We start from the raw sequence: 23,454 nt of genomic DNA on the forward strand, positions 1-23,454 counted from the left end.
GTTTGCTTTTTATTTTAAAAATTCTTTCCTTTTTTTTAAATCTTTTCTCTTCCAACAGTATCCATGGTTCTGATTCATTCTTGTGTTCATTTTAACTTAGTCTTCGTTTCCAATATTCTTTTATTTCCAGTTCTTGCCTAAGTTCTACTTTTTCTCTTTTCACATCTTCCCTTTTCCAATCCTTTCATTTCTGAATGTTTATAAATTTACAGTTTTTTCACTGTTTCTATTATTACTACTTTTCTGTTAGCTTATTTTGAAATGTTTCTATCTGACACAATGTTCACCTCTTCTGTGGTTGTTTCTATTCTTTTCTCACTATCATAATCTTGTATGAGATTCAACTGAAACCCTTTTCTGTTGTTTACACTTAAATGACATGCATTTTGCTACATACTTAGGATGAGATGATAGGCCAGGTGGCTTTAGGTCTCTAGAGCTCCCTCTTCTATTGTTTCTCACAAAGTAAAAAACTTTCACAAAGGAGAAGCCCACAGACATCCCAGAACCCTAACACTCAGATCTTCATTTCTTTTTTTTTTTTTTTTTTTGAGACGGAGTTTCGCTCTTGTTACCCAGGCTGGAGTGCAATGGCGCAATCTCGGCTCACCGCAACCTCCGCCTCCTGGGTTCAGGCAATTCTCTTACCTCAGCCTCCCGAGTAGCTGGGATTACAGGCACGCACCACCGTGCCCAGCTAATTTTTTGTATTTTTAGTAGAGACGGGGTTTCACCATGTTGACCAGGATGGTCCCGATCTGCTGACCTCATGATCCACCCGCCTCGGCCTCCCAAAGTGCTGGGATTACAGGCTTGAGCCACCGCGCCCGGCCAGATCTTCATTTCTAAATACCTTTCTTCACTAAAAGAAAAGACTTCTTGGGGAAATGGCTGATTTCAGGGATGTGACAGGAAAATGCTTCTTGAGCCAAAAAAAATAAGAAACTGCTCAAAGAATAATAAGGACTTATTAAAAGAACACAGTAGCCAGCTTGAAGGAGTACGCACTCACCAAATCTAGGACAGTTTTAGCATGAAAAGAAATAATGACAGTAAAGGATTATAACCCATTAAATAAAATCAGAATCATGAGTGTACACTGGTATACACAGATAAATATACACATACATATATAAATGGTGGAAAGGGGGAAGCTCTTTCTATAGTAGAAAGCCAATTAAGAAATGTAGAAGAAATTTTTAAAAACACCACTTGGTAATTACTGGAATAATTGTTTCAGATAAAATTTATGAATGGATACTAAAAACAGTGGGTGAAAGTATGAAGAATAATAGGATAGTTTCATACTCTCCAAGTATCTTCCAACAAGACACTTACTAAAAAGCATAAAATAATACCTTTACAATGAAAAAACCTGGTATATATGAACCTAATCAAAGTTAATTTTACCAGTAATAAGAAAAATCATTAGCATGTATCTTCTGATATCATGCACTGGAATGGCACAGCTTTTGCATATTTCCTACCAAAAGTGAACAACCTGAATGTAAGGAAGCATCAGCCCAAATTGTGGGAAATTTGACAGAATGACTGGGCTGTACTCTTCAAAATGTCAAGTTCAAAAAAGATAAAGAAAGGTTCAGAAAACTAGAGAGACACTACAACTAAATGCAATGTGATTCTAGATAGGAATCTTGGACCAGGAAAAGAAACAGACCATAGTGAACATTACTGGGACCAGGATAGAATGAACATTGGGAAAACCTGCCTGTACCTTTCGGAATATCGAAGTCATAAAAGACAAAAGCCTGAGTAACTGTTCCATATTATAGGAAACTTATGAGACATGACAACTGAATGTAACGCATGATCTGGGATTTTTCTTTAGTTAAAAAAATGTTATTAACCAGGTGCAGTGGTTCACGCCTGTAATCCCAGTACTTTGGGAGGCAGAGGCAGGCAGATCACCTGAGATCAGGAGTTTGAGAACAGCCTGGCCAACATGGCAAAACCCTGTCTCTAGTAAAAATGCAAAAACTTGGCTGGGCAGGGTGGTGGGTGCCTATAATCCCAGCTACTTGGGAGGCTGAGACAGGAGAATTGCTTGAACCTGGGAGACAGAGGTTGCAGTGAGCTGAGATTGTGCCACTGCACTCCGGCCTGGGTGACAGAGCAAGACTCTGTCTCAAAAAAAAAAAAAAAAGTTATTGGGACAAGTGCGGTGGTTCATGCCTGTAATCCCAACACTTTGGAAAGAGGAATACTTAAGGCCAGGAGTTCAAGACTGGCCTGGGCAAAATACAGTGAAACTCTGTCTCTACAAAAAAAAAAGTTTAAAAATTAGCTGGTTGTGCTGAAACACAGCTGTAGACCCAGCCACTGGGTGGGACTGAGGTGGGAGAATCGCTTGAGCCCAGGAGTTCAAGGCCACAGTGAGCTAGGATCATGCCACTGCACTCCAGCCTGGGTGACAGAGAGAGACCCTGTCTCAAAAAAATAAAGTAGAACAGAATTATTTTAAATGTTATTGGAACAGCTGGTAAAAACTGAGTAAGGGCCAGGCATGATGGTTCACGCTGTGGTGCCAGGTATTCGGGAGGCTGAGGCAGGATAATCACTTAAGCCCAAGAACTGGAGACCAGCCTGGGTGATGTAGCAAGACCCTGCCTGAAAAAAATAAAAATAAAAATACTAGAAAGTGATATAATGATAAGATTATGTTTATTAAACAATGTTCCCTTTTTAAAAACCAAATATAATCTGTAGATTAACTGAATACTATCTGTAGATTAAACTCAATACTATCTGTAGCAAAGTTAATTTCCTGATTTTCATATTTTACTGTAACATGAATACCTTGTTTTTAGAAATATATACAGTATTTTTGAATAAAAAGTCATATCTAAAACTGACTCTCACATGGTTAATTAAAAGAACATACGTAAGCAGTGGAGACAAGATAAAGTAAACGTAATATATGTCAACATCAACATTTGGAGAAACTTGGCAGAAAGTCTCCAATAATTTTCCATATGATTTTCATAACTTTTTGATAAATCTGAAATTATATCAAAGTAAGAAATTAAAAGAAAAATACAAAAAGTCAAGGATTTTTTTTTTTTTTTTTGAGACAGTCTCGCTCTGTGCCCCAGACTGGAGTACAGTGGTGTGATCTCGGTTCACTGTAAACCTCTGCCTCCCAGGTTCAAGCGATTCTCCTACCTCAGCCTCCCAAGTAGCTGGGACTACAGGCGCACACCACCACACCAGGGTAATTTTTATATTCTTAGCAGAGATAGGGTTTCACCATGTTGGCCAGGCTGGTGCTGGTCTCGATCCCTTGAGCTCGTGATCTGCCTGCCTCAGCCTCTAAAAGTGCTAGGATTACAGGCGTGGGCCACCACGCCCAGCTAAAATTTTTTTGTATTTTTAGTAGAGATGGGGTTTTGCCATGTTGGCCAGGTTGGTCTTGAACTCCTGACCTCAGGTGATCCACCGGCCTCAGCCTCCTAAAGTTCTGGGATTACAGACGTGAGCCATCTCGCCCAGCCAACTCAGGTATTTTCTTAAACGTGCAGCCCTCTTATCTTTCTCCACATTTATCTTACCCGTCTCTTTCTTTTGCCTTTGTCTCTCTTCTGCTTAATTTGGGTTATACACCTCCTGAAATGGTGCTTGAGTTGGTTCATTTTAAGAGTTCCTAGTTACCATATTGCTTGAGGGTATGAGGAGAGAGGACAATAAAAACAGAAAAGAAAATCAACAGCATATCAGTCTGGCCCAATGGGCTTAAAAACAACCAGACCTACAAATCTCAAACTCAGAGAACCTCATAGTCTGAAAGGATGATAAGCAGCGGTGTTCCCGATGAGCATCATAAAAACCTGAGCCTTTATGGAGTAAATAAAATAATTTCAAAAGACAAGGAAATGTGTATTATTCCTTATAAATATTTTCACTCAAAATGCTAACCTAGAAAAGCTGCGTAAACCTATATGCTCAAGAGACTGAAAGCATCAAGACTGGACAATCCAAATTTTCTTACAGTAAATCATGTCACATCTTTTTTTGTTGTTGTTATTTTCTTGTTTTCTATTCTTTCATGTCACATCTTGATAGGAAGTATTTTATTACCTTCTGGGGCTTCGAGGGTCTTCTTATTCTGCTCACACCACCCAATGGGGTAGAGATCAGCTTTCCTGATGTCACACCAGAAATCTGCTCTCCGATCTTCCCCATAGCCATCATAGCGGAGAAGGAGCAACTGCTCACAGGTAGTAATGATGGTAGCAACCCAGTAGGTTTCAGGATCTGTTCTCACAGCCACCTCCAGCTTCATCCCAGGAGCAAATCCATTTTGCAAACGTGTGTCCACCTTAACAGGGAAATGTTATTAAGCACCAGACAAGTAGCTTAAATGAGTATTTCTTTAACTAATGTTCTTTTTTAAGACTTAGAATTCTGAAGCACTAAATGCAATACAATCTCAAGGGAAACCTCAGAAATTCCAATTCTAACTCACAGAAGTAACCCAGACAAAACAAATGAATAGCAATGCTGCTCTGTTCTGTCTGACAATAAAGGAACTCTGTATTTTCACCAAAGCAGTCTATTATGATTACAGAAAATGCTTCCTATTAAGGATATAAATTGCTAGTCACCATATTAATAGCTTTCAACACATTGTTTTCAAGGATAATTTCTGCATCACTCAATAGGAAATTTATAAAGCTAGATAAGCGAAAAGATGAAAATAAACTGTAATGATAATAAATTAGTACAATATGTACCATATACAGGGAGCCATATTTCCCAGTTTCCCTAAAAGTCTATGTTTCTACCAATTATTCTTGAATAATTATAACATGCTCCCTTTCTCGCTCAAAACTGTTCTAATTTAGATGAAATATCATATGGTCACAAAGGTCTGGGTTAGCAAATGTAGAACTATTAATATTTTATGTGTATACTAATGTTAAATAAATATACTGTGAATAATAAGAGCCAAGTTTCTCACTATAGGAGAAAGAAGTGACAAATAAGCAAAGGGAACCTGTGGTGTTGGACTGGAATCAGATATATCTGAATACACATGATTTATTGGTAGATAAGTAGAGAGAGATAGACATGGATGGATGGATGGATGGATGGATGGATGGATGGATGGATGGAGAAATGAATAAATAACAAGAGATGGAGACAACCATACACATGTATTCCCAACTCTTCGAACTGAGATTGAGGAATCCAGATTGAGGAATATTCCACAAATAATTGACATGTAATATAGGCTCTTCAAAAGTGTCAAGTCCAAGAAAGACAAAGAAAGAACGAGGAACTGTCATACACCAGAGGAGACTATGAAGACATGACAAATAAATGCAATATGGCAACCACAACCATTGGAAAATGTGAGGGGAATCCTGGAGAGAGCCAGTAAGGGAAAGTCCCACGTTCTGTGTAAAAAGTCTTCCCCGGCTAGTCACCACCTGTTCCATCCTAAGAGGTAACCACTATCCTGAACACTATGGCTCAATATCGACTATGTTTCCACAATATCTTAATCGAAATTACGAAATGTGAATATTTCTTGAGTGGTGCTTCTCTTGTCGAACATTATTTATGAGATTTATTCATGCTGTTGCATGTAACAGTAATTTATTTTTCACTACTGTGTAGTATTCCACTATATAAATATGTCACAATTTATTCATTCCACTTCTACTAGTTACTAGGTATTTGGCCAGTTCACAGTTTTGGAAAGCTACAAATAATGATGCCATAAACATCATTTGTATGTATCTCTTGGTACATATATACATGAATTTCTATAATAGACAACAACCAAACTGTTTTCCAAAGTAGTTGTACAAATTTAGTTTCCCAATAGCATATAGAAATCCTTTTGCTCAATTTTTTTTTTTTTTTGAGTCTCGCTGTCACCCAGGCTGAAGTGCAAACTCCATCTTTTGGGTTCAAGCGATTCTCATGCCTCAGCCTCCCAAGTAGCTGAGAGCACAGGCATGTGCCACCACCCGATTGATTTTTGCATTTTTAGTAGCGACAAGGTTTCACCATATTGGCCAGAATGGTCTCAAACTCCTGGCCTCAAGCGATTCACCTGCCTCGGACTCCCAAAGTGCAGGGATTACAGGCATGAGACACCACGCCTGGCTGCTTTTTCTATATTTTTAAACAAATCTTTTCCTGTTCTTAAAGGTCATAAGGATGATAAACTATATTATTATCTAGAAGCCTATCATATTTAGAACTAACATCCACCTGAAATTAATCTCTATGTATGAAAGTTAAATATGGGTCTGCATTTATCTGTTTCAACACGTGTATACAATTAAATCAGCACCTTTCCCAACCACTATACGTCACCACCTTTGTTATAAATCAAGTGTCCCTACAAAAGTAGATCTATTTCTGATTTACATTTCCTTAGAGCAGCACTATACTATCTTAATTAAACTTGATATCTAGTACAGCAAGTCTTCTCATTTTGTCTTATTCTTTAGGTGTGTCTGACTATCCTTGATCCATTATATATCCATATAAAAACCAGAATCAACCTGTAAATGTTTTTTTATATATAATTTAATTTGTTTACAGTAAATCTACAGACCTAGTTAGGGAAAAGCGGTATCTTCTTCACAATAGTGACCCTCTCATTACATGAATAAGGGGTATCCCTTCATGTATAAAGGTCTTTACCTTACACCAATGATGAATTGGTGTTTCCCCACAAGTTTTTTTTCTTTTTTTGAGACAGGGTCTCTTTCTGCCACCCAGGCTGAAGTACAGCAGCACAATCTCAGGTCACTGCAACCTCTGCCTCCTGGGCTCAAGGGATCCCCCTGCTTCAGTCTCCCATGTAGCTGGGATTACAGGTGTGTGCTGCCATGCCTGGCTAATTTTTTAATTTTTTTTTGTTGTTTGTAGAAAACGTCTCACTGTATTGCCCAGGCTGGTCTCAAACTCCCACTGTATTGCCCAGGCTGGACTCAAGCAATTCTCCCACTTTGGCTTCCCAAAGTGTTGGGAGATTACAGTGTGAGCCACTGCACCCAACCTCCTTGCAGTTTTTTGTTTTTTTTTTTTTTTTTTGCATTTAAACCTAGACATTTTATGTTTTTGATGTTACTCTATTTTCATTTGGTTCCAAATATTTCTAAGTTTTCCCTGAGATTTCTTCCTTTATCTATGTGTTACTTACAAGTGTGTTGTTTAATCTCTAAGTAACTAGGGACTTTCCAACTATCTTTCTGTTATTGATTTCTAGTTTAATTTCACTGTGGTCTGACAGCAGACACTGCATGATTTCTATTATTTTAAATTTGTTAAGATGTGCTTTCCAGGCCACAGTGTGGTCTATCTTTCTGAATATGCCATGTGAGCTTGAGAAGAATGTGTCTTCTGCTGTTGCTGAAGCAGTCCATAGATGTCCATTATACACAGCTGACTGATGGCGTTACAGAGCTCAACAGTGTCCTTACTGATTTTCTGCCTGCCAGATCTGTCCATTTTTGATAGGAGCGTGTTAAATTTTCCAACTAACAATATTGAACCCGTTTGTTTCTCCTTGCAGTTCTACCAGTTTTTGACTCATGTATTTTTACATTCTGTTGTTGGATACAAACATTTTAAGGACTGTTATGTCTTCTGGAAGAATGGACTCCTTTATTATTACATAATGTCCTTCTTTATCCCTGATAACTTTCCTTGCTTTGAAGTCAGCTCTGTCTGACATTAATATAGCTACCCACTCTTTTTTGTTGTTAGTGTTAACATGGTATATCTTTCTCTATCCATTTACTTTCAACCTATATGTCTCTTTATATTTAAAGTGCTTTAATTACAGACAACATAGAGTTGGGTCATATTTTTTGGTACACTCTGATAATCTCTGTCTTTTTTTTTTTCCCCGAGTGGCCCTGGGAGACTTCAGGAATGATCCCACCAGGAGCCAACGCCCCTCTCCAGGGCTGTGTATTTATTTTATTTTTTTTTAAAGGAGAGAAGGAAAGAAAGAAAAAAAAAGGAGTGAAGGAAAGGAAGAAAGAGGAAGAAAAAGCGGGAGAAAGAACGGGAATATTGCTTTATTCTAAAAAATGGGTATTAATAATGGCCGATCAATATTTTGTGTATTTAAAGTGGAGAATGTATATTTTGTGTATTTAAAGTGGAGAGCTCTATAAATATTTATTAAGTTTACTTGTTCCAGATCTGAGTTCAAGTCCTGGATATCCTTATTAATATTCTGTCTCGTTGAGTCTAAATCTCTTTATGGGTGTTAGGATCGCTAGCTCTTATTGTTGCATTGATCCTTTTACCACTGTATCTTTGTTGCTTTGAAATCTATTTTATCAGATGCGAGAATTGCAACTCCTGCTTTTTATTTATTTATTTATTTTTGCTCTCCATTTGGTTGGTAAATCTTTCTCCATCCCTTTGTTTTGAGTCTTTGTGTATCTTTGGGTGTGAAATGGGTCTGGATGTAGCATATCGTTAGGTTTTGGCTGTATCTTTTGATTGGGGGATTTAGTCGATTTAAATTTAGGTTACTGCCATTTGATGTTAACTGGCTATTTTATCCATTCGTTGATGTAAATTCTTCTTTATGTTGATGCTCTTTACTTTTTGGCATATTTTTAGAAAGGCTAATACTGGTTGTTCCTTTCTATGTATAATGCTTCTTTCAGAAGCTCTTATAAAGCAGGCCTGGTGATAATAAAATCTCTGAGTACTTGCTTGTTCATAAAAGATTTTATTTTTCTTTCAATTGTGAAGCTTAGTTTGGCAGGATATGAAATTCTGTGCTGAAAGTTCTGTTCTTTAAGGATGTTGAATATCGGCCCCCACTCTCTTCTGGCTTGTAGAGTTTCTGCTGAGAGATCTGCTGTAAGTCTAATAGGCTTCCCTTTGTGGGTAACCTGACCTTTCTCTCTGGCTGCCATTAGTATTTTCTCCTTCGTTTCAACCCTGGTGAATCTAACGATTATGTGCCTTGGGGTTGCTCTTCTTGAGGAATATCTTTGCAGTGTTCTCTGTATTACCTGGGGTTGAATATTGTCCTGCTTTGCTAGATTGGGAAAGTTTTCCTCAATAATATCCTGAAGAGTATTTTCCAACTTGGATTCATTCTCTCTGTCACATTCAGATACACCTATCAAACGTAAATTAGGTCTTTTCACATAGTCCCAAATTTCTTGGAGACTTTGCTCATCCCTTTTTATCCTTTTTTCTCTATTCTTGTCTTCTTGTTTTATTTCATTAAGTTGGTCTTCGACTTCAGATATCCTTTCTTCTGCTTGATCAATTCGGCTATTCAAACTTGTGCATATTTCGTGAAGTTCTTGTGTTTTTCAACTCTGTTCGTTCATTTATATTCCTGTCTTTTAAACAGTACATTTAGACCACTGACATTCAAAGTGGTTACTGATATAGGTGGATTAATATCTACCATAGTGTTAGTGTTTTTTATTTGTTCCTTTGTTCTTTATTTCTATTTTGTCTTCCATTCTTTATCTGCCTTCTGTGGTTTTAAACAGGCATTTTATATTATTCCATTTTGCCTTCTTGGCATTTCTTTTTTTTTTAACTGTTTTTAGTAGTTGTCCTAGAGTTTACAATATAGATTTAAATTAATCCAAATCTACTTTATGATAAAAAAAAAAACCCTTATAATAACAATTCTAATTCCACCCTCTCTTCCCCTGTATCACTGCTATCATCTATGTACATAAGCATGCCTTAGCAGATATTTGTACATAAACATACATAATCAAATACATTGTTGCTGTTTTTACTTTTTTTTTTTTTTTTGAGATGAGTCTCACTCTGTTGCCCAGGCTGGAGCACAATAGCATGATCCTGGCTCACTGTAACCTCTGCCTCCTGGGTTCAAGCAATTCTCCCGCCTAAGCCTCCCAAGTAGTTGGGATTAGAAGCACCCAGCATCATGCCTGGCTAATTTTTGTATTTTTGCAGAGACAGGGTTTCACTATGTTGGCCAGGGTGGTCTTGAACTCCTGACTTCAGGTGATCCGCCTGCCATGGCCTCCCAAAGTGCTGGGATTATAGGCGTGAGCCACTGCACCTGGCCACTGGCATTATTTTGAATAAATTGTATGTTCCCTCAATAAAGAATAAGAAACATTAGGCCAGGCATGGTGGGTCATGCCATAATCCCAGCATTTTCGGAGGCCAAGGCAGGAGGTTCACTTGAGGCAAGAAGTTTGAAACCAGCCTGGGCAACACAGCAAGACCCATCTCTACCAAAATATATACGTTATATAACATATACATTTAGTCAAGCATGGTGGTGGGTGCCTGTAGTCTCAGTTACTCTGGAGACTGAGGCAGGAGAACTGCTTGATCCTAAGGCTGCAGTAAGCTAGGATCATACCATTGGACTCCAGTCTAGGGAAGAGAGCAAGACTCTATCTCCAAAAAAAAAAAAAAAAAAAAAAAAAAAAAAAAAAAGAAAGAAAGAAAGAAAAAGAAGAAGAAAGTTAAAGGTTTTCTTTTGCATTAAAAAAAAAATCCTTCTCTAACACTCTTTTTTTCCCCTTCCTCAGAAACCATGCAAGTAAGAACAGAGAGGAGTGAAATATTAAAGGCCTTTAAAGCAAACAGTCAATAATTTAGAACTGTGTGTAGCAAAATTACCATTAAAAAGTACTAAAGATATTCTCAGGCAAACAAAAATTAAGGGATTCTCGCCTTGCAAGAAATATTAAAATTTTTTTTTTTGAGATGGAATTTCACTCTTGTTGCCCAGGCTGGAGTGCAACGGCACGATCTCGGCTCACTGCAACCTCTGCCTTCCGAGTTCAAACAATTGTCCTACTTCAGTCTTCCCGAGTAGCTGGGATTACAGATGCATGCCACCACACCTGGCTAATTTTGTATTTTTTAGTAGAGATGGGTTTTCTCCATGTTGGTCAGGCTGGTCTCAAACTCCTGACCTCAGGCAATCCCCTCGGCCTTCAAAAGTGCTGGGATTACAAATGTGGGCCACTGTGCCAGGTCAATTTTTGTATTTTTAGTAAAGAAGGGGTTTCACCATACTGGCCAGGCTGGTCTCAAACTTCTGACCTCAAGTGATCCACCCACCATGGCCTCCCAAAGTGCTGGGATTACAGGCAGGAGCCACTATGCCCAGCCCAAGAAGTTCTTTACAAAGAAGGAAAACGATATCAGTCAGAAACTCAGATCTACATAAAGAAAGGAAGTGCATTCGAAAAGAAATAAAAGAAGGTAAAATGAAATCTTTAATTTTTCTTCTTCTTTTTTTTTTTCTTTTGAGACAGAATCTACTGTCGCCCAGGATGGAGTACAGTGGCACAATCATAGCTCACTGCAACCTCAGCCTCTGGGAGTCAAGTGATCCTCCTACCTCAGCCTCTTGAGTAGCTGGGACTACAAGTACATACCACCACGCCCAGCTAATTTTTAAATTTTTTTGTAGCGACAGGATCTCACTATGCTAATCAGGCTGGTCTCGAACTCCTGGGCTCAAGTGATCTCACCTTGGCCTCCCAAAGTTCTGGGATTACAGGCACAAGCCACTGTACTCAGTCTAATTTTTCTTATCCTAATTGAACTATCAGATAACAGCTTGTTCAAAATAATAATAGCAACAAAGTATTTGGTAATTATAGCTTATGAACATTAAAGCTTCTAAACTTATGAATGACAGGAATTTATAAGGGACATGAGGGAGGAATTCGTATAAGCTATTTGCACTACCTGTGAAGTGGTATAGTGTTACCTGAAAGAGCACTTGGAGTAGCTGTAAATTTATACTGCAAACTCAAGGGTAACCACTAAAAAGAAAACTGAAAGCAAGTTATGTTAAGAGCACTGTGTTAGGTTAAATAAGATAGACAAAAAGGGACAAATATTACAGAATTCTTATGTGAGGTACACAGAAAGAATAGAGGTTACCAGGGCGTCAGGGGAGGACAGAATAGAAGTCAGTATTTAGTGTACTAAATATTTAGTATTCTATTTGAGATGATGGAAAATGTTCTGCTGATGGATATACAACATTGTAAATGTACTTAATGGCACTGAACTGTGCACTTAAAAATTATTAAATGAGTGCTCACACTTGTAATTGTAGCACATTGGGAGGTCCATGCAGGAGGACTGCTTGAGCCCAAGAGTTCGAGACCAGCCTGAGCAGCACAGTGAGACCCTATCTCTATAAAATATACAAAAATTAGCCAGGCAAAGACCACCATGCCTTGTAGCCCTATCTGCTCAGGATACTAGGGTGGGAGAATTGCTTGAGCCTAGGAGTTCAAGGTTACAGTGAGCTATGATTGCACCACTACATTCCAGTCTGGGTAGGGTCTTATTTTTATAAGACCCTGCCTATAAAAATAAATGATTAATATTAAAAAATTGTTAAAATGGCAAATTTTATGTATATTTTACCATAATTTTTTTCAATTTAATGGCTGCCAAAAGGTTTTTAGTATGCATCTTTAATTGCAGTCTACTTACAAAGACATTTTACCACATCACATGTTGTGTAAAGATCTTAGAATTAGATACTCCCAATCCTCTGTCCCATCATTTGTTACTATAGTTACATATGCTATAAACACACAGCAAATTTCTACTAGTTTTGCTTCAAAGTTATCTTTTAGAGATAGTCAAATTTTAAAAAATGAACTTTGTATCTACCTGTATTTATACCACTCCCATAATTCTTTGTGTAGATTCAAGTTTCTATCTTATATCAAATTCCTTCTGTCTTAAGAAGTTTCTTTACTGTTTTTTGTAGTGCAGGTCTCCTGGTAATGAATCCCCTTACTTTCTGTTTTCCTTTAAAAAGTCTTTATTTCTCCTTCACTTTTGGATGAAATTCTTGCTAGATATAGAATTCCGGGTTACGTTTTTGCCTTTCAACATCTTAAAAATCTTATTCCACGATCTAGGTTGCATAGTATCTGAAAAGAATTTTCCTCTTTCTTGTTGGTGCTCAGTATGATGTATCTGGGTGGGTTTTATTTGTTTAGCAATTATTCTGTTTGCATTCTCTGAGTTTCTTGGATCTGTGGTATACCATCTTTCTTTCTTTTGAAAATTGTCTATCTTATCAAATATATTTTCCTCACTCTCCTTTTTCCTTCTGAGATTCCAATTATTTTTACATATATATATATATACTTTTTGATATTATCTCACACTGTTGGTTGCTCTGGTCTTTTTTAAATTCCCACTCTTTTTTCTCTTTGTGCTTCAACCTGGACAATCTTCTATTGATCTGTCTTCAAGTTCACAGATCCTTTCCTCAGCTGTGTCAAATCTACTGGTAAGCCTGCCAAAGGTATTCAACTTTGTTATCACATCTTTCATTTTTACTATTTGTATTTCATTTTTTCTAATACTATCATCTCTGCTATAATTTCTTTTCTGTTCATGCATGTGCTCCACCTATTCTGCTAGAGCCTTTAACATATTAATCACCATTGTTTAAAATTCTGACATCTGGGTCATATGAGTCTGGTTCTATTGATTGCTTTGTCTTTTGACAGTTTACTATTTGTCTCTTGCTTCTTATGTGCCCCATAATATTTGGTTGGAAGCCAGACATTATGTTTAGAATAGTCAAGACTGAGGCAAATAGTGTTTATGCCTAAACATGGGCATGTTTCTTCTTTTCTTAGACCTTTAGTTTGAGAGAGAAAGTTAAGTCAATCTGGTCAGGCATGAAGCTGGATTTGGATTTTATTGTTGCTATGGTAAATTCACAAGTGCACCATAGACTTCAAACTCCTCTAGTATCATCTGGTATTTCGGATATAGGCTCATTTGCCAGAGGGTTTTTCTTTTATCTCAATGTCTGCTGTTCCACCCTCAGATTCAGGTCTTTTTTTTTTTTTTTTTGCTGACTGCACCTCAGAGACCATCTTTCTCCATGCTTGTGCCTCTCCCATAAAACAGACTGCCATTTTCCAACACTAACTTGGTGGTAGGGGACAAGCAGGGGGCAGCGCTCTCTGAGATTCAGCCACAATCTTGGAGGCTCTGGGTCCCTGGGTCTAGAGGGTGGGAACTTCTCAGTGATTGTACCTGTCTCTCAACTGTAGAGAAACCATGATGCTCCAATATGTATTCCTATCCCTCTTCCAGGGACAGAGGGCTTATTTTCCCTTCTATTCTATTTCCCAGGGCATAATGGGTTTGTACCTTTGTCACAGGATTAGTAAGAGTTTGTAATACTTCCCTAACAGTTTAAAGCTTTTGTCCTATAATATCTAGGTAACCCTTAGTGCCTTTCCCACAGTGGGTGCCGTTCCTTCCACCAGAATGCACATGAGGCAAGGCTTTTTCACTCTTTGAGACCCTTTCTCCCTGGAAATCTGATTAACCTCTAATTCATCCTTCCTATGTTCCAAATTGGATCCTGTTAAATTCTGGCCATTGGGCTGCACATCCATCTCCTTTGATTTGGAGATCTGTGTTCTAACAGCTTTGCCTATGATCTGCTAGCCCGAAGCATCCCATCTCTGAATCTTCCCACACCCATGCTTGATTTTCACTATATTTGGCAGCCCTTCACCATACATTATGATTCAGATTTGCAAATATTTCCTACATTTGCCAATAAAGAAGTATGCATTTGTTTTTCACTCTCCTGGTTGCTTTGCCATTCAAAGAGGAAGAGATGAAATCTGTTTCTTTAACATGACATTTTTAGAACCAGAATCTTTCTAAGAAAATTTGTTCTCCATTTGATTAGTACAAATAAATAAGCTTGGGTAAGTACATATCAGAATAACATCAAAAACAAGAATTCAAAGGTATTATATAACCACTAAACAGACTTTCCATGTTATTAAAGAATACTGAAAACAACTACAAAAGATTAACCAATGTAATACGAAATAAAATCCTTATCTGAAATATATAATTCTCACCACTTTAAGAGAGATATAAATTAACTAAGAATGATCAAAAAGGGCAGCTAACATGACTGAGTTTTCACATGAGGACAAACTAAAAATAGTGGAACCTGCTGGGCCTGGTGGCTCATGCCTGTAACACAGCACTTTGGGAGGCCAAGGCAGGTAGATCACCTGAGGTCAGGAGTTTGAGACAAGCCTGACCAACACAGTAAAACCACATCTGTACTAAACACAAAAAATTATGTGGGTGTGGTAATGTACTCTTGTAATTCCAGCTATTTGGGAGGCTGAGGCAAGAGAATCACTTGAACTTGGGAGGCGGAGGTGGCAGTGATCCAAGATTGCGCCACTGCACTCCAGCCTGGGTAACAAGTGCGAAACTCCCTCTCAAAAAATAAAAATAAAAATAAAAATAGTGAGACTCTTAATGCCAAAGAAAACAGCTAAAAGAATATGGTCAAACCTCACAAAGTCACAAACAACAGTGAGTGTGCTGTGTCATTATTTATGTAAAGATGCAACATCAGTGTCTCTACAAATACTAGAACAAAAAAACTATGCCCTATTGAACACTGCTAAGGGCTGAACTGTTCACCCCAAAATTTGTATGTTCAAACCCTAACCTCCAGTCTGACTCTGTTTGGAGACAGGTCCTTTATGAAGATTGTCTCAGTCCATTTGAGTTGCTACACCAAAATATCTTAGACTGGACAATGCATAATAGACTTTACTGTTCACAATTCTGGAGGCTGGCAAGTACAAGATCAAGGCCCCAGCAGATTCAGGATCTGTGAGGGCTCACTTTCTGTTTCAAAGTTGGTGCCTTCTTGCTGTCTTTACATGGTGGAAGGAGCAAACAAGCTCTCTCAGGCCTCCTTTATAAAAGTGTTAATCCCATTCAGGAGAAAGAACCTTTATGGCCTAATCACCTCCCCAAAACCCCACCTCTTCATATCACCACAATGGGGATTAGGTTTCAACATATAAATTTTGGGAGGACACAAACATTAGAGGGCGTAAGGATGAAGCCCTGATCTAACAGAATTAGTGTCCTTTAAGAAGAGATACCAGAGAGCTCTCTCTTTCTACCATGTGAGGACACAGCAAGGTGGCAATTATCTGCAAGCCAGAAAGAGAGCCCTCACCAGAAAGCAGCTACATACCCTAATCCTGGGCTTTCAGTCTTCAGAACTGTGAGAAGATAAATGCCAGTTGTTTAAGCCACCTAATCTATGATATTTTGTTATGGCAGCCCAAGCAGGCTCTGACAAATATGAAATAAGTAGTTTTGAAATCAATTATTCTGTGTGTTTTAAGAGGGAGTTAGGGTAAAAACTAGGTCTATGACGGGCCCAGTGGCTCACACCTGTAATCCCAGCACTTTGGGAGGCCAAGGTGGATGGATTGCTTGAGCCCAGAAGTTTGAGACCAGCTTGGGCAACATGGTGAAATACCATATCTACTAAAAATTATCTAGGTGTGGTAGTGTACACCTGTAGTCCCAACTACTTAAGAGGCTCAGGTGGGAGGATCACCCGAGCCCAGGGGGTTAAGGCTGCAGTGAGCTGTGATGGGCAACAAAGTGAGAACCTGACCTGCCCCGCCAAAAAAAACCTAGGTCTAGATATCAATTATGAACAAAATTTGGGGTACTTTCTTACATTCTAAAGTCATTACACAGGGCAAATATGTTGTCATTGACAAAGCATTAAACTGGGTTGTTGGGGAATAAAACTGGCCTGCATAGGCCACTAATATGACATATAAGTATGTATGTCATACTTACGAACTGCTCAGTAAGAGTGACAGCAAATAATGCTATTGAAATTACTTTCAATGAATGCAACAAAATAAATGCAATAAAGTGCAATAAATAATTTTCTTCAATTTATGACAAGATTTTTTGACAAAAATTAAGGAATATTCATGAACAGTCAAAAAGATAAATCATGCATTGAGTGGCGGAAAATATACAAAACTAAAACGATTTTAGAATATGGCAAGGGTTCTTACTAAGGGTGGCAGGAGGAAAGAAAAAGCTCTTAAATTCTTTCAAGTACCACAAATTAAAATAGCTTTAAATTCTCTAATGATGATACAGAGATTTGAAATAAAGGAATATAACACCAGTAAGGCAATATAGTTATTGCTTACATGTTTAAAACACCCATAGGGAACTGCTGTGGACCCTGTTTCTTCTAGATAATCTTCCCAGCTTAATTCTACCTCTTCCATACCAGAGCCGGCATCTAGAATGAAAAAATGAAACAAAAACATGTGAATTCCAATTAAAGAAAAGTCAAGGTATAAAAGCATAAACTTAATAAACCTAACTTTACAGAATTTACTTCTTAACTGATTTTGCACAAAACAATTAAGTAGGGTTTTTGTTGTTTAAATGATAGGTGCCTTTAGTGCACTGATTGTCAATGAACCTTCAAAGAACAGTAGTTTGGCATGCTGTCTCTTGCTGAAGAGGCACCCAAATCCAGAGTTCACCCAAATGGATCATATGAAGCTGGTGGGAATATAAACCACTACTATTACGTTGGACTGAAATTTAGTATTCTAACGTCAAACACTGAAGATACTTAACAGGCATTTTGAACTTAAATATTCAGCTTGATTCTTTCTTAGTACTCTCTGAGTGAAAGATGCTCCTAGTAAGTATTTTCCCTCAATCAAAAACAAAGTGTCATTATCCTTTTTCTCTATACCTTACATCCAATCTGTAAAATAATTCTGCAGGTACTATCTTTAAAACATATCCCAAGTGTTAAGAGAAAAATTTATAGCACTAAATTTCCCACATCAAAAAACAAGAAAGATTGCCCAACATTGCAACTAAATGAACTAGAGAACCAAGAGCAAAGAGACCTCAAAGCTACCAGAAGGTAAGAAATAATTGAGATCAGAGAGGAACTGAAGGAGACAGAGACATGAAAAACCCTTCAAAAATAAAATCAACAAATACAAGAGCTGTTTTTTTAAAAGAATTAATGAAATACCTGTAATCCCAGCACTTTGGGAGGCCGATGTGGTCAGATCACTTGAGGTCAGGAGTTGATACCAGCCTGGCCAACATGGTGAAACCTTGTCTCTACTGAAAACACAAAAATTAGCCAGGCATGGTGGCACATGCCTATAATCCCAGCTTCCCAGAAGGCTGAGGCAGGAGACTCTTCAACCCAGGAGGTGGAGGTTGCAGTGAGCCAATATCATGCCACTGCATTCCAGCCTGAGTGATGATGAAGTGAGACTCTGTCTTAAAATAAATAAATAAATAATAAAATAGAGAGACCGCTAACTAGACTAATAAAGAAGAAAGAAGAATCAAATGGATACAATAAAAAATGATAAAGGCATATCACCACTGACCCCACTGAAATACAAACAACCATCAGAGAATACTATAAATAACCTCCATGCAAATAAACTAGAAAATTTAGAAGAAATGGATAGATTCCTGGACACATAGACCCTCCCAAGACTGAATCAGGAAGAAGTTCAATCACTGAACAGACCAATAATGAGTTCTGAAATTGAGGCAGTAATAAATAGCTTACCAACCAAAAAATGCCCAGGACCAGATGGATTCACAGCTGATTTCTACCAGAGGTACAAACAAGAACTGGTACCATTTCTTCTGAAACTACTGCAAAAAGCTGAAAACAAGGGACTCCTCCCTAACTCATTTTGTGAAGCCAGCATCATCCTGATACCAAAACGTGTCAGAGAAACAACAAAAAAAGAAAACTTCAGGCCAATATCCCTAATGAACATCGATGTAAAAATCCTCAGTAAAATACTGGAAAACATAATCTAGCAGCACATCAGAAAGCTCATCTACCACAAGTAGGCTTCATCCTGAAATGCAAGGCTGGTTCAACATACCCAAATCAATATGCGTAATTCATCATATAAACAGAACTAAAGACAAAAATCACATGATTATCTCAATAACACAGAAAAGCCTTCAATAAAATTCAACATCCCTTCACGTTTAAAACTCTCAATAAACTAGGTATTGATGGAACATATCCCAAAATAATAAGAACCATTTATGACAAACCCACAGCCAATATCATACTGAATAGGCAAAAGCTGGAGGCATTTCCCTTGAAAATTGGCACAAGACAAGGATGTCCTCCCTCACCATTCCTATTCAGTGTAGTACTGGAAGTTCTGGCCAGGACAATAAGGCAAGAGGAAGTGACAAAGTGTATTCAAATAAGAAGAGAGGAAGTCAAACTGTCTCTGCTTGCAGATGATATGATCCTATATCTAGAAAATCCCATCATTCCAACCCAAAACCTTCTTAAGCTGAGAAGCAACTTTCACGAAATCTCACGATACAAAATCAATATGCGAGAATCACAAGCATTCCTATACACCAAAAACAGACAAGCAGAAAGCCAAATCATGAATCAACTCCCATTCACAACTGCTACAGAGAATAAAATACCTAAGAATATAGTTAATAAGGAAAGTGAAAGACCTCTTTAAGGAGAACTACAAACCACTGCTCAAGGAAATCAGAGAGGACACAAACGGAAAAACATTCCATGCTCACGAACAGGAAGAATCAATATCGTGAAAATGGTCATACTGCCCAAAGTAATTTATAGATTCAATGCTATTCCCATTAAACTACCATTGACATTCTTCATGGAATTAGAAAAAAAAACTTTAAAATTTCATATGAAACCAAAAAAGGGCTTGTATGGCTAAGACAATCAAAGAACAAAGGTGGAATCATAACCCTATCTGACTTTATACTACAAGTCTACACTAATCCAAACAGCATGGTACTGGTATGAAAACAGACACCTAGGCCAATGGAACAAACAGAGAACTCAGAACTGCACATCTACAACCATCTGATCTTTGACAAACCTGACAAAAACAAGCACTAAGGAAAGGATTCCCTACTTAATAAATGGTGCTAGAAGAACTGACTAGCCCTATGCAGAAAATTGCAACTGGACCCCTTCCTTACACCTTATACAAAAATTAACTCAAGATGCATTACAGACTTAAATGTAAAACCCTAAACTACAAAAATCCTAGAAGAAAATCTAGGCAATGCCATTCAGGGCATAGGCACAGACAAAGATTTCGTGACGAAAACAACAAAAGCAAAACAAATTGACAAATGGGATCTAATTAAACTAAAGAGCTTCTGCATAGCAAAAGAAACCATCATCAGAGCAAACAGACAACCAATGGAAAACCTTTTTGTAATCTATACATCTGACAAAGGTTTAATATCCAGAATCTACAAGGAACTTAAACAAATTTACAAGAAAAACCCAAACAACCCCATTAAAAAGTGGGCAAAGGACATGAACACTTTTCAAAAGAAGACATTTATGCAGCCAACAAACATAAAAAAGCTCAACATTACTGAACATTAAAGAAATGCAAATCAAAACCACAATGAGATACCATCTCATGCCAGTCAGAATGGTGATTATTAAAAAACTCAAGAAACAGGCTGGGCATGGTCCACTGTAGAAAATCGTAGAGCAAAGTATTTTTAATTATCATATTATCTATCTATCTATCCATCTCTGTCTGTCTGTGTATGTACCCAAAAAGAATTAAAAACAGGGACTCAAACATGTATTTGTACATAAATGTTCACAGCAGCAATATTCACAATAACCAAAAGGTGGAAGCAACCCAAGTGTCCTTCACCAGATGAATGAATAACAAAATGAATGTGGTATATACATACAATGGAATATTATTTAGCCTTTTATAAAAAGGAAATTCTGGCCAGGTACAGTGGTTCATGCCTATAATCCCAAAACTTTGGAAAGCCAAGGTGGGAGGACAGCTTAAGCCCAGGAGTTTGAGACCAGCCTGAGAAACAGAAGGAAATCTCATGTGTACAAAAATATTTTTAAAAGTTAGCTGAGCATGGTGATGAGTGTCCATAGTCCCAGCTACTTGAGAGGCTGAGGTGGGAAGATCACTTGGGAGACTGGGGCCACAATGAGCAGTAATCACCTCACTGCACTCCAGCCTGGTCAACAGAGTGAGACCACATCCCCCCTAAAATAAAGTTCTGACACATAGTATAACATTGATAAACACTGAAGACATTATGCTAAGAGGAATAAGCTAGTCACAAGACAAATACTATAAGATTTCACTTAAATGAGATACCTACAGTAGTTGAATTCACAGAAACAGAAAAGTAAATGGTGGGTGCCAGGGGCTAGGGAAACTGGGTCATGGGGAGTTACTGCTGAATGGGTATACAGTTCCCATTTGTAAATTTAAGGAGAGGGATGGCAGTCATGATTGCACAACAATGTGAATGTACTTAATGCCAATAAACTATACAATTAAAGATTGTTAAAATGGCCTGCAGTCCCAGCTACTCAGGAGGCTGAACCAGGAGAACCTTGACCCCAGGAGTTCAAGACTGTAGTGTACTATAATTGTGCCTGTAAACAGCCACGGCACTCCAGCCTTTAAAATGTTGCAAGACCCCATCTCATTTAAAAAAAAAAAAAAAAGAGGTGAAAATGGTAAATTTTACATTGTGGACATTTTACCACAATAAAAAAGTAAAAAGAAATATTGAACATTAACATTTATTAAATATTTATGCTAGGTACATGGCTGTTTTGTTACAGTCTTTTCCATAGTTTTAGTGTATTTGAAATGTTTTCATTAGAAATACAAGCCAATAAAGACTGCTTTGAGAATATCTTGAAAGCACAGGCCAGTAGAAATTCAATTTGCATTACTAAAACATATCAAGTCTGGGCATTCGTGGTCCTTAGCAAGGACTCTAGGCCCTTAAAAAGCATGTTAATTTAAAAATAAAAAGTAAATAACAATTAAAATGATGAATCACTCAACTAAAATCTCTCACACAAAGCCGAGAAGAAACAAGACTAATGAAGCAATGAGATAATAAGCAAGATACATAAGAGTTTATTTAAAAAATGAATAATCCTTAAATATATGAAAAATGTACAAATTTTATTTTAAGAGAAATACAAATTAAAATGACAGAGACATCAGATTGAAAAGAATTCCAAAGTGTGACAATATACTCTATGGTGAGGCTGTAAACAGGTAAAGCATAATGACACAACCTCTTGGAAGAAAACTTGGCAATATCTAACAAAATTATGTATTTATTTACCTTTTGATCCAGCAATCCCACTTCTAGGAATCTATCCCAAAGATATGCTGGCAAAAATACAAAAAGACATATGTACAAAGCCATTCATTGCAGCACTATTTGTAATACCAAGACTGAAAATAACCCTAATGTCCATCAATAAGGAAATGGTTGAATAAATATGGTATATATATTCAGTACTGGTTGCTGTAAAAAGCAATGAGAACAATCTCTATATACTGATGTGGAATAATCTCCAAAATATACTGTTAAGAGAAACCACACTACATAACATTAGTTTTTTTTTTTAATCCCCACTTTTTGTATAAGATGGGAAAGAGGACAGGCGCACTGGCTCACACCTATAATCCTAGCACTTTGGGAGGCCAAGGTGGGTGGATCACATGAGGCCAGGAGTTCCAGATCAGCCTGCCCAACATGGTGAAACCTCATTTCTACTAAAAATACAAAAATTACCCTGGTGCCTGGTGGTGTATGTCTGTAATCCCAGCTAATCAGGAGGCTGAGGCATGAGAATCACTTGAACCCGAAGGCAGAGGTTGCAGTGAGCCAAGACTGTGCCACTGCACTCCAGCCTGGATGACAGTGAGACTCCCTTTCTCAAAAAAAAAAAAAAGGTATGTATTTCCATGGCAGGGCATGGTGGCTCACACCTGTAAATTCTAGCATTTTTGGAGGCTGAGGCAGGAAAATTACTTGAGGCCAGGAGTTTGAGACCAGCCTGGGCAACATAGCAAGACCTCATTGCTACAAAAATAAAAAACTGCTGGGCATGTGCCTGTAGTCCCAGCCACTTGGGAGGTTGAGGTGCGAAGATCACTTAAACACAGGAGTTTGAGGCTACAGTAAGCTCTGATCATGCCACTGCACTCCAGCCTGGGTGACAGAGCAAAATTTTGTCTCTAAAACATAAAAAATAAATTTAAATATGTATTTTCTGGCTATGTCTAGAAGTAAGGCCTAGAATAAATGACAACCTGGTATCAAATTAGCATTCCAGCACCCAGATTGTGGTCTCTAAATACCATACCTACTTTAAAGAAAAAAAAGCTCCTCAGAGAAATAGTAGATTGCAAGTTTGGGGCAGGTTATGTTCAGGAGGTACTTGGGAATCTTACTGGTCCAGAAGTCAAGGACTAACTGTATCAAAGATACATCACTTCAGAAGAGCACAGAAACCAGTCTGACAGAACTCTAGCTGCTCTAGAATTTGATCATCAAATGAATGATTACAGCAATGAATTCAAACTCATCAAATGTATATATATACATATATGTACTTGAATACATGAGTTAATAATATTTAAAACAAAAGAAAAATCAACCCACTCTCCCATAAAAGAACCAAAAGATTGGCTAACCAATGAAAATCAATCATTTCAAAGTTCTAAA

General features: G+C 37.7%; 1 protein-coding gene across 15 annotated transcripts in view; it reads right to left on the bottom strand.

Annotated features, from left to right (window-relative positions):
- The window catches only part of SFMBT1 (Scm like with four mbt domains 1), a 149,502-nt gene that overhangs the window by 41,381 nt on the left and 84,667 nt on the right, over positions 1–23,454 (bottom strand). For 11 of the 15 annotated variants that reach the window (XM_035275815.3, XM_054245739.2, XM_035275810.3 and 8 more), the window contains 2 exons: positions 17,049–17,143; positions 4,096–4,336 (listed from right to left, as the gene is read on the bottom strand). In XM_035275815.3, the coding sequence (XP_035131706.1) occupies positions 4,096–4,336; positions 17,049–17,143 (336 nt within the window). Of the gene's footprint in view, positions 1–4,095; positions 4,337–17,048; positions 17,144–17,902; positions 17,998–22,062; positions 22,110–23,454 lie in introns of all 15 variants that reach the window. The other 4 variants (XM_078351147.1, XM_078351148.1, XM_078351149.1 and 1 more) reach the window with 3 other exon arrangements.

The sequence above is a fragment of the Callithrix jacchus genome, chromosome 15, assembly GCF_049354715.1.
Source record: "Callithrix jacchus isolate 240 chromosome 15, calJac240_pri, whole genome shotgun sequence".
NCBI classification, from domain to species: domain Eukaryota; kingdom Metazoa; phylum Chordata; class Mammalia; order Primates; family Cebidae; genus Callithrix; species Callithrix jacchus.